Source organism: Momordica charantia (assembly GCF_013281855.1).
Source record: "Momordica charantia cultivar OHB3-1 chromosome 10 unlocalized genomic scaffold, Mcharantia_2.0 BLBB01000010.1, whole genome shotgun sequence".
NCBI classification, from domain to species: Eukaryota; Viridiplantae; Streptophyta; class Magnoliopsida; order Cucurbitales; family Cucurbitaceae; genus Momordica; species Momordica charantia.
This window is the reverse complement of record NW_028275158.1, coordinates 21,468,100-21,484,392: the sequence shown is the minus strand read 5'-3', so window position 1 is coordinate 21,484,392 and position 16,293 is coordinate 21,468,100. Positions and strand designations below refer to the sequence as shown.

Sequence of the window (16,293 nt, the reverse complement as noted above, 5' to 3'; positions counted from 1 at the left end):
TGCACCCAAAAAAAAAAGTTAAAAAAAATAGACATTAGAGGGCCCAACCGGGTTCGAACCGGTGACCTCTTGATCTGCAGTCAAATGCTCTACCACTGAGCTATGGACCCATTTTTGAAATCTCAAGCGAGCTTTAATTATTTAAATACAAGTTTAGGTTCTCAGAAAAATTTCCCGGATAAGGTACTGTTTCTTGTGAACCCCATTTTCGGATTTTGAAGCAAATGAATATGTGAATCAATGGCTTCCTGTATCTTCAACAGTTTATTTTACAGGTTGAAGACGATACCCACCAGTTCATTTGGCTGGAATTGGAGCTTCGGCAATGGCAGCAAAAAGGAAGACAAACCCAACATCAAGTACCACCAAATCGATCTTCCATTCCCTCCTTCTCTCGTCGACAAAACATTCTTGAAAGGTTTTTTTCCCTTTTCTTTCCACTTTTTGGAATCAGTGTTTTAGGTGTTTTTCAATGAATTCTGTGCTTAGAGTTTTTGTTTCCCTTTTGCATAATCTGCTCAGAAATGGTGTTTGTTCTGGCCGGGCATGTTTGAGAGTGATTCTAGTTCAATCATTTTGTAAAGAAATGTTTAATGATAATCATTGTTTGGTTCTAGACTTTCGAAAGTGATTTTGAATGTTTAATGGTTGATTGAAAAGGTGATTTTGGAACACTCAGATTACTCAAAGTTACTCCAAATAGTGGTTATTTCTTGAGTGAATTGACCAAGAATCACCTCTGCATCATTGATAGAAGTGATTTTGGCAAGGGAAAAAGTTACAAAATCACTTGCAAACAAGCCATTATTGATTCAAGCTGCTTTTTCTTACTTTCTGAATAATTTTTTTTTTGGAAATGTGTAGTAGAAGAATGTATTTGTAGTAGTTAGTATGTCCTTATTGATCTAACCCATCAAGGTTTTAGTTTCTGAAACTAAGAAATCAAAGTAACAGTCATTTTTTAGCCCTGATTTTATATGTTTTGTTTGAGAGAAACAAACTAATTATTTCGTTTTCGCAAGTAGTTGAGGCCTTGGTACCACCTACCCTGAGGTCTCAGTTACGAGCCCTGTGTGTTGGTCACAGTGTTACTCAGCCTAGGCAACGAGCACCCACTTATATATATCACTAGCGTAGGCTACACAAATTTGATTCTGAAAAATTTTTTAAAAAATAATTAGTTTGTTTTGGTTTACTATTTTCGAGAGCTTTAATTAGGAAATAAAGTATATTTTGCACTTGAAATTAGTGTAAAAAACGTTCCCCTATTTGCCTATAAAAAAGTTGTCCCCACATCTGAATTTTGCACAAAAAGAGAACAGAATTCATCTTATAAAATTCTCCTTTCTAGGTCTGTGGGTGCATTGTCATGCACATTTTGGTTTGAATAACAAAGTTAATACTACATTGTATTAATCTTGGCTGTTGGCTGTAGTACTGTATTTTGGAAGAAAGTCATCTATTCAATATATTGTCTAGGTAGGGAACTCAAATGCTGCTATAAGGCCACATCAGACGGATTCAGCGCGACCGATTTCCACACGTGTTGCGATTTCAAAGGACCATGTGTCATAATTGGGTACACAGACAAAAGTTTCAAGTTTGGTGCATTCAACCCTGAGGGCTACAGAAGCACAGATGACTACTATGACACATTTGATGCATTCCTCTTCTATTGGGAATTAGACAATGAGGCAGCTGACCCCATCATCTTGCCCAAGGTTGGGGGCAGCGGTGCAGCTCTGTTCGACTACGCAAGGGGCGGGCCGCAGTTCGGAGCAGACGGGCTACTGATTGGCCCCCTCTGGCTCCTGTCATGGGTGGCTTTGCTGGGCCCGACACGAACTCGGGCGTGGGGGACTTGAGGCAAGCCAAGTCCCGGCTCGGGCTGTCGTATGCCAAGAGAAAAGATGGGAAGGAGTCCATTTTTGGAGATGAAGGCAGAGCTGTTGTTGCTGAAGTGCAGGTCTTTTGCAGCCCTCAAATTGCGAGCTTGTATTGAAAGAGGGGCAACCAAGTAGCTGCCTAAGGTGTTCTTCATTGGATGGTGGTGTGAATAGGTAACATATTCATATATTCTACCCTTGTTCTTTGGATTCTTTATTTCGAAAGAAATAATACTCAAATTTTAATAAGCTATGAGGCAAATCATTGTAGTTTGTAAACATATCAAGGAAGTAGGGTAGTTCCATTGAAACTTGTCTTTCATAGGGCTATATGGCTTCTGACTCTGTTGACAGTAGAGACTCTGTTGACAGTAGAGCCGTAGTTAGAGGTGTGAAAAAAAAAAAGAAACCAAACTTTTTGTCAGGTCTGCAGTCAAATGCTCTACCACTAAGCTATGGACCCTTTGATAAGTTATAGACTAAAATAAATTAACAGTAAGTTTGATATACCTTCTTCGTATAAAATTGTTTTCATTAACAGTAAGTAATTTTTACTATACTAAAATCATTTCCAAACATACCCTAATCTAGAATCTCTTTGAGAATGATTTTAGAATTAGTGATTTCGAGCACAAGAAATTTAATGATAACTGATTTTGTGAAAGTGATTTTTACATAATCATTTTAACGTTTGATTACGTACTTTTTCAAGTGATTTTTATATGATTGAAAACGATTTTAAATTATTAATATTAAAAGTCAGAGAATTTGACAAAATTTTTAGAAAGAAAACAAAATCTTAGAAAGAGAAATTTTAGAGGGTGAGAGGTAAAAATTTTAGACAAAAAAAATAAAGATATGTGAACTAAAAGTTTAGAGAGATTACAAAAGTTTTAGAGAAAAAAATTAGAGTTAATAAACAAAATAAAAGGTAAATAAAGTTAGAGAGTAAAAATTTTTAGAAAAGAGAAAAGGTTTTTTAGAAAAGAGAAAAAATCTCAAATGGTGAGACAATTTTGAAAATTAAAACAATAACTACTTTTATTTTTTTTCCTTTTTTTTTGGTCAAAAATTACTTAGAGAATCCCTTAATTTGAATAACTAAAATTAGATTTTTCCAAAATCAATTTTGAATTCTTATCAAACATTATATTTTAAAATGAGTGATTTTAGATTGAGTAAAAGTTATAATAACTATGTCAAAATCGTGATTTTTATTTGTTACTAAATACTATAGATTAAAAAAAAAAATACTTTTGGCCCTCCAAAGTTGATGAGGAAAATAATCCAAACTTACTCTAAAATAGACCCGATGAAAATTTGGAGACCAAAAGTTCAAGGCTAAAAATAAAACGAATATTTTAAAATAGAGACAAAAATTAATAGGAAAAAGAAAAAAAAAACTCAAAAAGCTTAAGTTAACCTCATCATTACAAGTCACTTTTTCATAGTTGTTAACATTTAAGAATCAAAGCAAAAAGTTATTTTATAAAAAAGTTTTTTCTAATATTTTTATATATTACTCCATATTTCAATCTGATAGATATTAATGCATTTGAAATAGAAACCTCCTCAACAAAAATAAATAAATAAATAGAAATAATAATAAATAAAATAAATCTAGTTCCCTTAGTCTTGATTCAACAAAATCTCTAGAATATGTTTTTCACTTAATTTTATTGAAGCTATAAATATTAATTAAAAAAAGAAAATATTTGATTAAACTATAACCACATGAATATCAATCTCTTTTCCAATTTCCATTATGCTATTAATTAATGAGTTTGAAAATCTAACACTTTGAATAAAAAGTCCAACTGATGTGAAAATACCATTATTGAATTTCAAACTCATTGAACAATGAAACATAAAAGAATATCTTAGTATTAAACCCTTTTTCCTTTTTTCCTTTTTTTAAAGGTGAAAAGAAATTATAAAAATATTTAAATATTTAAATACTATTTGAGTCTCACTTTCATTTATTTTGATCTTCATCCTCACATGTCGAAAAAAAAATTGTTCATTTTAGTTCATGTAATTTCTAAACATTTATTTTAATCTTTGTACTTTTTAAAATTTATTTTTATTTAATTTTAAATTAAAATTTTAACATGATATACTCATTAAATCTTTTAAAATATAGCTATAAATTTGTATTAAAGAATTTCCATTGTATATAAAATTTGTTTTAACATTTTTCAAATAATTAATGATAAATAATTAAAAATTCATATTCATATTAAAATTTGAAAATATATTGAATAGAGGGCCCAACCGGATTTGAACCAATGACTTCTTGATATGAGCTCAAATGCTCTACCACTGAGCTATGGACCTTTGTTGGGAATTTTTCTCATATTAATATATTGTTAAATATTAAATAAATGTAAAACTTTGCGTTTAAAAAACTTTATTTCCCCTTTTATTCACCAAAGAACTAATTGAATATAGTAGGTTGATTCATCGTTTACAAAAATAAATACTATATAATTTATTTTAAATAGTCTCGAAAAACCAATGATATCATTGATATATTATTGACAGGAATCTCATCAATTTGTTAAGAGTGTGTTTTTTCTCCTAAAAAGGCGTCTTTAAGACTATTTTTAAACATGCTTACAAATTTTAAAAGGTTTAAAACGTTGGTCATGAGCTTTAGAAATGTTTGAAGTACTCTTACATTGCTCTTGTTTGATCGAGCCGTACAACGACAAGAAGTAAATTATATAGACAAAGTCTCACCCATTTGCTCGATTCAGACACCCTCATCATCAAGTACGAAACCAAACAAATGAGTTATTCAAAAACATACCTCTATCCAACCATGGATAGCCTCACTGTCTCACCTTAATCAGCGTCACACTAACATGACAACACACCCCTACCTCTAGCCAACGATCTCGACTATACATACACAAAACGACTTATGTTTATCACAAGTAACTTTTTCTTTTTTTTTTGCTTTGAATCAAAGCACTATACTCACTCTTAATTGTCATTCCATAGACTCTCAATTCACAATCCTATCTTCACAAATGCGTACAACTTATTTTGAACTAATTTATACAAGTTTTATTCCTATCAATTTATCATCATTCTCATATCAAATCATCTCCACACAAATTTAATGACACAAAACCACCTATTCTATAAACAATAACATTCAAAATCAAATTCCTCCATTAGATTCTCTCCATGTTCATGAATTTGAAAGTAACTTAGTTATAAATACAATGAAGTATTTTATAATATCTGTGATAGTTTAAAATGAAATAATCACAAATTATATTTACAAACTACATATTTTGAAACCAACATTTCACAACTTAACTAGAACAATTTCTCCAAGCTCTCACCCATGAAGGCTATCTGATACTACTCTCATTGATGGTAAACCGCATCAACATCATTTTAAAAATACGAGAGAGTCCAACAATATTAAAAAATTATTCATGAAAGAAAAAAAAAATCATAGCTAAAGAGAAGTACTCCTATAGTATTAGAAATTTTTTCATACTCACCCCTCCGAAATAATTTTAAGCACTACTCGAATATCAATTCCTCTTGTTCCTATATCATTTTTAATTGATGCTGACGTAGTTAACAAAAAAATATATATATAAACAACCGCCAACTTTAATGCAGCTTCGTATATATTGATAAAAAGTTAGAAGTTCAAATTCCCACGTAGCTCGAGGGAAAAAAAAAGGTTAGCTTCCATACTCTGAAATTTTCCCTCCCCCTCCTCCCCTTGATATTTGCATTGGGAATGAGATAAGGCAGCGCCATCTGCTCTTCAGCGCGCATTTATGCTTTCAGAAATTTCTTCCTCCAAAAAACTCAGTGCTCTCCCATGGCGGCTTCTTCTTTCTCCACACCTCTCGATGTCCAATTCATCGCCCATTCCTCCGACAAACCCTCGCCCATGTTCTTCACTTCCCCTCTCCGGCGGAAGAATTTTACCAAGCGATTGACGGTCCTCTGTAGCTCCTCCAAATCCCCTCGAAAATCTCCTCAAACTTCTTCACAATCAAACCACAAGAACCCATCTCTCTCCGACCAGCTCAAAAACCTCTCCACAACCACTCTCTCCACCTCCCCCAAAGACGACGAGTCCCATCTCTTATCGAAGCCCAAGTCCACCTGGGTGAACCCCACCAAGCCCAAGCGCTCCGTTCTCTCCCTCCAGAGGCAAAAACGTTCTTCTTACTCCTACAATCCCAAAATGCGCGAGCTCAAGAGCTTTGCCCAGAAGCTCAATGCCTGCGATTCCTCTGAAAGTGCTTTCGTGGCGGCTCTTGAGGAAATCCCCCATCCACCCACTAAAGAGAACGCCCTTCTGATCCTCAATAGCCTGAAGCCATGGCAGAAAACCCAAATGTTCTTCAACTGGATCAAGTCCCAGAATCTGTTTCCTATGGAGACCATCTTCTACAATGTGGCTATGAAGTCTTTGAGGTACGGGAGGCAATTTCAGGTTATTGAGGATCTTGCTAATGAGATGATCAGTAGTGGGATTGAGCTTGATAACATTACTTACTCTACTATTATCACTTGTGCTAAGAAGTGCAGTAGATTTGATAAGGCAATGGAGTGGTTTGAGAGGATGTATAAAACTGGTTTGATGCCTGATGAGGTTACTTACTCTGCTATTTTAGATGTTTATGCAAATTTGGGGAAGGTTGAGGAGGTTCTTAGTTTGTATGAGAGAGGGAGGGCCAGTGGTTGGAAGCCTGATCCTGTTACATTCTCTGTGTTGGGGAAGATGTTTGGGGAGGCAGGGGATTATGATGGGATTATGTATGTTTTGCAAGAAATGAAGTCGATTGAGGTGCAGCCTAATCTTGTGGTGTACAACACTTTGTTGGATGCGATGGGGAAGGCTGGGAAGCCTGGTTTCGCGAGAAGCTTGTTTGACGAAATGATTGAGTCGGGGATAACGCCGAATGAGAAGACGTTGACTGCTCTTGTTAAGATTTATGGGAAAGCGAGGTGGGCTCGGGATGCGTTATACTTGTGGGAGCGGATGAGGTCGAATGGGTGGCCAATGGACTTCATTTTGTACAATACGCTGTTGAATATGTGTGCGGATCTTGGTTTGGAGGAGGAAGCTGAGAAACTCTTTGAAGAGATGAAGAAGTCGGAGAATTCTAGGCCGGATAGTTGGAGCTACACCGCGATGTTGAATATACATGGCAGCGGAGGCAATGTGAAGAGATCCATGGAGTTGTTTGAAGAAATGCTTGAGTTAGGTGTTGAGATCAATGTGATGGGTTGCACTTGTTTGATTCAGTGCTTGGGGAAAGCTCGGAGGATAGATGATCTAGTTCGAGTTTTCGATGTTTCGGTACAGAAAGGAATCAAGCCAGATGACAGACTTTGTGGTTGCTTGCTATCTGTTGTGTCCTTGTGTGACAATAGTGAAGATATCAACAAGGTATTCACTTGTTTGCAGCAAGCTAACCCAAACTTAGTCGCCTTCATAAATCTTCTGCAACAAAATGTCATTACCTTTGAAGTTGTCAAAGAAGAATTTAGAAAAATTCTCGGCGAGACTGCCACTGAAGCTCGACGACCTTTTTGTAATTGCCTGATCGATATATGTCGAAACCAAAATCTCCGCGAGAGAGCTCACGAACTACTCTATTTAGGAAGTCTATATGGATTATACCCAGGGCTCCACAACAAAACCGAATCTGAATGGTGTCTGGACGTTCGATCTCTATCAGTAGGCGCTGCTCAGACTGCACTCGAAGAATGGATGACAACTCTTTCAAAGATTGTACAACGAGAGGAAGCATTACCACAGTTGTTATCAGCTCAAACTGGTGCAGGAACTCACAGGTTTTCCCAAGGGCTGGCCAATTCATTTGCTTCTCATGTAGAGAAACTCGCTGCTCCATTTCGGCTACGAGAAGACCGAGCCGGTTGGTTCGTTGCCACACGGGAGGATTTGGTTTCATGGGTGCATTCAAGAGTACCATCTGTGGCTGCCACACCTTAACCAGCCATGGATTTAGTTCTTTTAGGCACCTGTTATCCCTACATTGTAGGAGTTAAGGCAAAAATATTGTACTTTTCAAAAGAATAGAACAGAGTTCTTTCTTCTGCTTGAATTTTTCTGGTAAGAAAAGGTAATAATTTCAGAGAGAAACAGAGAAAACTTGTAGAAGGATAAAATTTCCAACTCTATAATCCGCAGTGGTGGAATCCACCGTACAAGGGACTGCTCAATTTTTCAGCAAGTAAAATTATACCCCCACCAATTTACAAGCACATTTCTTTCTTTTCTTTCTTTTTTTTTTTTCTCCTTTTTTTGGGCCCTAAAATGGAGAAAAGAGGCACAAATGAATGGCAAGTGCCTGTACCCCATGCAAAAATTCTGTCCTCTTTCCTTAGAGAAGGTGTCTTAAAGAGGAAGGAAACAACAGAAAACAAATAGAAAATAAAAGAGAAGTTAAAAATTTTCTTTTTTTTTTTTCCTTTTTCTAGAATGCATATACCAAAAACCCCATTTGCCAATTGCCTGCTGTTCATCCCCCAACCAAATTATGGCATAGATTTGCACCTTTGGGAACATCCATCCATCCATCCATCCATCCAACAGTAGCCTTTCGTCGATATCGCCCGAGTTCACCCACTTTCTTCAAGCTGGCTTGCTCCTTGAAATGTGAAAAAACCTAAGGCGAACCATGAAATATGGTTCGGATGCAAGGACATACCACTCGAGGAGCGCCATTTGGGTGGAATGCTCGAATGTCGTTTCATTTGATCAAAGATTTATGAGAGTTCAAAGATATTTTCCTGAGGATTTCCAGATTCTTCCTTCAAGTGAAATGACCATAACAGTAACATCATCATGATACTTTCTGCGATCCCCCTGTGGGATGTCCAACAATTCATGAAAATCCATTCCTGCAAAGCATAAACATTGAGACTGATCCTGAATGGAAATCAACCTTGGAAAAGAAATCTAAGGCGACATGGAAATAAACCAATATCACAACACAACTTTCAGCTCAAATAACGATATAAAAATAGTTTCAACTGAATCAACCCGGTTACCCGGAAAAAGGATGAGATTGTCAAGAATGTCTCAGAAGCCTACAATATGGAGACTGTGTTTTATACCCTTTTCATATCTAAATGTGGCTTTTAACCAACCCTCCCTTCAAATTCTTCGTGGAATTCAACTACATACATAAAAGTGTGTTTCAAAAAATACTTCAAATCCACTGTTTGGGAATGAAGCATTTAATCTAGTTTTTGTTTTCATATGTAATTTGGAAAAGTATTTTTCACTAAAAAAGTGTCACAAAGCAGTCCCAAACAGACACCAAGTGCCCAAGTAAACTATTCCAGACCCAGTACTAGAAGACTAGGTGCAAAGGATATTATTTCACATCCAGCTTTAGGAGATTTAGTTCAAGCTATCGACGCTAGAATCGTGAATTCATTATATATACTGAAAGTATTAAGAATAAATCTCTAATGATCATAGCAGGTACACTAGAACACATATCCTAAGGCAATGGTTCTTGGAAGAAGGTAATTAGAACAGTGAATAACTCCAAGGGAAAACAAAGTATATTTTATGCTGTGGCTTGTATCCTTGTTTGCACAATTATTATAACACCAAATCCAGATCAAATGTAAAAAGAAAAAAAATATATAGTAACATGCTCGAGTTATTAATGGAAAAAAGAGAACCAAAATTTGAAATAGCACAAGATATAGCAGTTACCTGCTTTTCTGGCTGCACGGCAAAGAAGCTCCTCAATCAAGTGCTGTGCAGGGTCTCCATCCGGAAACTTCTCCATAAAATTCTCAACATAAGAAACCACTTCTTCATTGGTTAGATATTGATACAAACCATCAGATGAGAGCACTATGAATTGATCTGTGGTGCAGAGTCTATGGTGACGAAGAGAAGGCGAGCATGATAAATATGGTGCGGTGCCAATATACTCATTCCGAAACATTTCCAGTAATGCATCATTCAACTTTGGCTGCAGAAAAGAAAACAGCAACACCACCCTTGTAAGTAAAAAAACAATTGGATATGATATTTAATAATACTTGAGCGAACTCGGAAAAGAAAAGAAAAAAACCATCTTAATGTGTAGTTGGTCGAAGCAATCCCATCATGTAACATGTAAAATTATGCATGGACTGCCACCCAAAGACATATTACCATGAGATAACTCAAACAAAAATGATTTCTGTAAAACAAGGAAGCTCATCGAGATAAGAATACGACAGACAAGTTTGCCAGAGCTTTTAGAAAATCTACCACTCATGCATAGAAGTATGCAACATGACCACACGCCAATATAAAATAAATTTGAAGAACTGCAAAAACACAAGTTGACTATTCTAGTCATGTCAGTTGTCCGTTTTCAATCCAGAAATCCACACTCATGAAATATAAAGGGACAAATGCATGAAGCAAAGTAAACAATAATATTGATGGTGCATGAAATCAGAAAATTAACAGTCATTATTGTTTATTTAGTTTTCAGTGAGAGGATATACACTATAAAGTACCTAAAGGTACAAGAATATCACTATGACTATGAGTATAAACTGGCAGCGCTATACAGGAAAGAGATCGCAAGGTTGTATCATTTTCACTTAATAGATCAGAAGAAAAACATTTAGTTTGTCCATTTGCAATGATAATAAAGGTTCAATATGAAATATAGGTACTCCTACTTGACAAAAGCATTCTATCCCAACTTCATCTTTCATCTAGAACAAGAAGACACTAAAGATAGTTGACCCATCATGTCCCTCTATATTCCAAAAATGCATTTGCATAATGAGATGGAGAAAATTTATCAATAACACAAGTATCCTCATCCTCAGTAACTTGGGATCCGAGCCCCCATGTAAATTACTTCCAATCATCCAAACTCTTATAGGTACTTTCTATTCACAGATCAATAACTATACTAATACTATTTTTTTTATAAGAAACTGATAAGAAGTATATTAAAGCCACAAAAGAGGACAACATAAGGGCAGGGTAGAGGAAACCCCCTCCCAAAGAGAAACTAACACAGAAAAGCCTTCCAAACGTTAATTAATAATCATAACTATATAAATAATTGCTCCCACAGCCATGAATAAAATGAACTTTCTAAATTTGGTCATTCTTATCTGTAAGTGACCGAAGTAGCTCATATTTTAAAAGCAGAATACATGATAACGTGACATCTATTTCTCTTGTAAATAATTTTTTAAAAAAGAAAAGGAAAAAAATAAAAAGAGCAAACAACGGTTATGTTTGTCATGTGCTCTTGAAGTTCAAACTTGTCAACATGCAGAAGAAAAGAAATAGCAATCAAAAGATTTGATCCAATTTGAAAGAATTAAATCAAGCAGCAAAGGAAGTTCTAGAAAGCAAAAATGAGCAAGTTTACCAACTACTAACCTGTTTCAAAAATCCTGCACCAAATGCCCTCGTGACCTTTAGACGGCCCTTCACTCTATCATTGACAATGCATTGTTTGTCATCAGGGTGCTCATTCTTTATTCTTCTTACTTCCTGTACAAGGCAGGACCAAAATTGTTATTCGGGTGCAAAGAACATGCAAATGCTTGATCTTCAAATCATGAAAACAGAAGTTAGTATAATAAAACTGAAATCTGATATCTGAACATCAAATGACCATAAATGTATCATGTCTGCAAGGCACAGTATTCTTTTCCTTTGACAACAAAAGCCATAATGAGATAAATCAGACAGCAAAAGATCATACGTACATATGCAACCAAGCATAACAAATTTGAAAGACAACAAACAGATCTTCTTAGATCATCCAAGACCATCAAGCACTTCAGATGACAAAAAATGAAATTTGGGAAAGAAGATCCATTTCCAGCTAAGAGCCATCAGCAGAAGTTATTTAAAAGGCAGATAATGTTAGTTCATATTAATCAGTGTTGCAAGAAATATGGGCAAGTTTCAAATGCTACTAGACGATGGTTAAGATTTCCTTTTTTGGTCAAACAACAGTTAATTGTTTATCTTTAAACTGATCCGACCTCTTGCACATCATCCACTGGTAGGAGAGGGGAGAGGGGAGGGGCAACATAAACTAATGTCTTGGGAACTGGGAAAATATTAGTATTTATAACAACTTCCATTCTCTACTTTTCTAATAAATGATATATCTAAATGCAAAAGAGTTGTGGTAGTCCTGCTTTAATGCTGATTTTCCGAGTTCCCCCTTTACTAACATATGATACCTCTTTTAAATGGAAAAACTACTTCCATGAAGAAGAATGGAACATTACAAAAAAAAAATGTCAAACAAAAACATAGGCACAAGCAAAAAGGTGGCCACCAAAAATTAAGTTACATGAAATATCTAAATGCAAAAGAGTGTCAATAGATTTGTTTAATGCTAATATTGCAGTTTTGGATTCAGAAGGTTATTAACAGAACACACAAATCAAACTAAATATCAGGCAGGAATTTGAGGAATGATGGACAAAAATGAAAATAATCAATCTTACTTCTTCAATGCTCGTGCTATGATCGGTGGACAGCTGCAACGCAGTTAATCTCGTTTTCTGAGCCGAAGGTTGGTTCCCTTGAATTGTTTTCCCTTCACTCGGAGCTGTAGACTCCTCAATTATGCCCTCCATGCACGTCCTTTTGTCACTCTCCTCTTTCAAGTCTTCACTTGGGCCAACTTCTTGTTCCTCGTACTGCGCAACAATGGCACGGCTGTCACCCACATTCATTACATACACATCTTCATCCCTCATTAACACAACCAGCAAGCAAGAACCCATCAAAGCAAGCTCTGGATTCGTATCGAGCAACTTATCCGTCATATCCAAATATGCTAATTCAGTTATCTCAAGAGCCCGTGATACTGCCCCCAAAACCAACTCGTGATCAATCAAACCTTCCTTTCTCCTCTTACCACTTTTATAAGAGGTCTCCTCTACCCTGTTCTCAGCCTCAACCTTCTCTTTATCTTCCAAACCATACTTCCACGGGAACAAAGTCTTAACATGACCCTCCTTATGCTTTGACAACCCTTGTTTTAACTTGGACAATAACAGCCACCTTCTACCAGCTACTGAACCTGCACTATTTACACTAAGCGCATCATCAACCGAAAATGCAAATCTATCCGAACCTGAAAGATCAAGTCCATCCTGGCTATCGTCCTCTGCCAAAAACTCCCAAAGCCGACGCCGCCGTCTATTCTCCGATCCATCCTCGGATTGAAATGTAACCCTCTTAGCCGATCCTCGATCAGCTGCTGGTTGGTCCGCTTCATTTCCCGCTAGTGAACATTACCATTAGTTTCAACCGCTGAGCAGAGGCTCTCGTAGATGGGTCAGCATTCGTTTCATCACATTGACCGTACTCTCTGAAACAACATTGGAAGGGTTTGAATTAGCAGCCTCCTCACTATCATCAATCTCCCAGAACAAACCCTGAAGCTCATTGAACACTGCCCGGTAGAGATTTCCCATCAAGAATTCGGGAGCATCAGGCCCATTGAACCCATCATAAATCCCAACAAACAACCACCCTTGCTCTTCCGACACGACCACATGTACCCGATCCTCACCCGCCTTGCCCAGCGCCCATTGAACATTACTCTCAGTCCTCGCCTCTGGCTCGTCTCCAGCCGTCGAGCTCTCCTTCCGGCCAACGAAATTCAGTACCGGCACCACCCACGGCCGTTTCTCAGAGAAGTTCGAGTAGTAAACGCCTTCCGGAACCCAGAAATGCCCTTCTTCCGCTTCTTCTTCACGTAAAGCCCCCCAAGCGGAGCCGAGAAATGAACTCTCCCGCCACCACCACCACCGTCCGCAGCAGCGTTGGCATCAAGTGGGCCGGAGAGCGCGCCGCGCTCAATTGGGCCGGAGAGAAAGAAGCCGCCGCGCTCCATGGGGCCAGAAGGGTCAGCAGTAGCACCGCCCCTCGGCACCGGCTGCAGTGGCAGAGCAGTGAAAGAAGAAGTACTCTCAAAGCCATTCAAAATACTCCCCCGGACTCCGCCAGCAGCAGCCTCAGTGGCATCATCGTAAATATTATCAAGCAGAAGGACAGATCTGGGAATAGAACTGTTGGCACTGACGGAGGCTCCGGAGATGGCCCTGAAGCCGGTCTCGGGCGGCCCGGGTCGGGTCCTGGACAACCCCGGGTCGTGGGGAGGCGAGAAACGGAGCGACTGAGAAGGAGAAAGAAAGCGATCGGAATGAGTGGGAGAGAGGAAGCGATTGGAGGAGCGGACGTAGCAGAAGGAGTGGCCTAGGGTTTCGTCCAAGTGGTCGGCGGCGGCGAAAAGGAGGTCGTGGTTGTCGGGATGATGATGGGCGGCGGCGGCGGCGGCGGCGGTGGTTCTGGTATCCGGTTTGAGGCAGGAGAAGAGGGTGGAAACTCCGCTTCCCATCACATTTGATTCAGACTTCTGTGTTGGCCGCACAGAAAACAGAAATCAAAATCGCAGAAGAAATGAAATTTTCCGGCAAAAAACAAAACACAAAATAAACAAATGAAGTGAACAGAGACGCAGAAAGAGAAAGAGAGAGAGAGAGAGAGGGATTGGTAGTTTCTTTTTTTTTCAAATTTTTTTCTTTTTTATATACATGATTTGGTTGAGAAGACCAATTAGTTGTGTTTTCTTGTTGTTTTTTTTTTTAATTTTTTTAATTTCTAGAGAGAGAGTAAGGGAATGAGTCAAACACTCTCAAAATTTTCTCTTTCTCCCTCTCTCTAGAAATTGTTTGGATTCTGTTGTCTAAATATTTATTAGTTAAAAAATTAAAAAGAAAAAAGTTAAAAAAAAAAGTCTTGAGTTTTGGTTTGGGATTTGTTTTTATGGGTCTTCACACCTGGCATATTTACGAATACGACGGGTTTTTTATGCCACGAGGGATGCCAGCTCAACGAGGGGTGGGGTCCACGGTGGGAATTTGATTTGACGAATATGGGGCGGGAGAAACGGGAAATGACGGGGATGTCCTGAAAAGCGGGGGGTGGGGGGTGGGGTCTATGAGGAAAACCGAGGCCATAGGAGGGGCTTTTGTGGAATTGCATTTGTCTTTTTCGTTGTTTGTGTGTGTCGGACTTTTTCTTTTTTTTTTTCTCCGAGCCCAAGGCCCATTTCTAAAATTTCAACCGCCTTCATTTTTTTTTATTCTTTTAATGTCCAGTTTGCCCTTACAATTTTAACTAACTCCCCACTTTTGAGTTTAATCTTCGTAAAATTTTCATATCAAAATTAACTTTTTTAATTAAATATTCAAATTATATATCTTGTATTTATTTTTAAATATTTATTTATGCATTTTATAAGTCAAGCTGATAAAATATTATATTTATTTTTTGAAAAAAACTAAAAAACGAGAACAAGAAACCGAAATTTGATGTTATTGTTTCTAAAATTTCTACTCAATTTTTGGAGACGTTTCTTATAAATGAGAAGTAATAAACCAGAACACTTACCAAATGCTTATATTTCTAAAACATTGGAAATAGAAAAAAAAAATAGTAACGTTATGAAATGAGCCATAAGTAATTAAAAAGAATTAAAACAAGCAGACTAAAATACTATTTTATGAACTTTCTACCTCGAATCTCATTAAGGTTTAAACAAGGATTATTTTATTTATTTATTTATGTATGTTGATATATTATTTCAAAACCAAATATATGTTTTTAAACTAAATGGAAACTAAATCTTTATACACTAAATATCAACACTCCAAGTTCAATGATATTTTTCTCAATAGCAACTAAACCGCTTAAAAATTTTAAATTACATATATTAAATTGCTACTCTATATATTTTCTTTAAATTCTAGATTTTTATTGGGAGTTACCACTCACACAATAGAATATTATATTCTAAAAAGAAAAAAGAAAAAAGGAACACAGGGGTCTCTATTGAGTCAATGGGGAAAAACAAGAAGAAACATGTGATGGGCAAGATAGTAATTTAGGGAAGATACCAAAAATTTGTCTTTTTTTAATATAATATAAAGAAAAAAAATAGGAGTCAAATGGGCCAAAAGATCCAAAGAGAGAGGGGGGTTTGACTTGAGTAAGCCCAGGCCCAAAAGTAAAAGCATTCACGTATCCCCATCACTGCCACTCACGGATCCTGGTCGGCTAATAACAACCGCACGATCACTCTCTTCACCATTGAGATCAACGGCTCACGTTCTATCTCCCTATACCGTATCTGATTAGTCAAACCCCTCACTCCAATTTCAATTTCTCCCCACTTCTTCGTTTCTCGAAAAAAATAAATAATAAAAAACTCCGCTATGTTGGTCTTTATAATTTCGATTTTAATTTATTCTAGCCTTTACTTCTGGAAGTGATTTTTTTTCTCTTTATTTTCATTTTTTTTATCATCTATTTATT

General features: G+C 36.9%; 3 protein-coding genes and 1 non-coding gene across 4 annotated transcripts; 2 read left to right on the top strand and 2 right to left on the bottom strand.

The window, feature by feature from the left end:
- Positions 1–38: 38 nt before the first annotated feature.
- TRNAC-GCA (transfer RNA cysteine (anticodon GCA)) lies at positions 39–110 on the bottom strand. The gene has a single exon. It is a non-coding gene; the product is annotated as a tRNA-Cys (tRNA).
- Positions 111–194: 84 nt separating this feature from the next.
- LOC111014765 (TLDc domain protein) lies at positions 195–2,197 on the top strand. The gene is given in 3 exon segments (XM_022289583.2): positions 195–418; positions 1,480–1,794; positions 1,797–2,197. Coding segments are annotated over 3 exon segments (699 nt in total). The 5' UTR covers positions 195–240; the 3' UTR covers positions 2,003–2,197.
- Positions 2,198–5,623: 3,426 nt separating this feature from the next.
- On the top strand, positions 5,624–8,002 carry LOC111014808 (pentatricopeptide (PPR) repeat-containing protein). Its single transcript, XM_022289634.2, has one exon. It carries the CDS (start codon positions 5,740–5,742, stop codon positions 7,888–7,890), a length of 2,151 nt encoding a protein of 716 aa, XP_022145326.1. The 5' UTR covers positions 5,624–5,739; the 3' UTR covers positions 7,891–8,002.
- A 36-nt stretch (positions 8,003–8,038) lies between these two features.
- PLL1 (poltergeist like 1) lies at positions 8,039–14,483 on the bottom strand. Its single transcript, XM_022289635.2, is given in 8 exon segments — positions 8,039–8,801; positions 9,631–9,895; positions 11,323–11,436; positions 12,411–13,204; positions 13,207–13,224; positions 13,227–13,265; positions 13,268–13,619; positions 13,622–14,483. Coding segments are annotated over 8 exon segments (2,400 nt in total). The 5' UTR covers positions 14,315–14,483; the 3' UTR covers positions 8,039–8,676.
- Between the last annotated feature and the right edge of the window lie 1,810 nt (positions 14,484–16,293).

Bases quoted from the DNA above. Each gene is read 5' to 3' on its own strand.
- LOC111014808 (XM_022289634.2), top strand. From the start codon at position 5,740: ATGGCGGCTTCTTCTTTCTCCACACCTCTCGATGTCCAATTCATCGCC.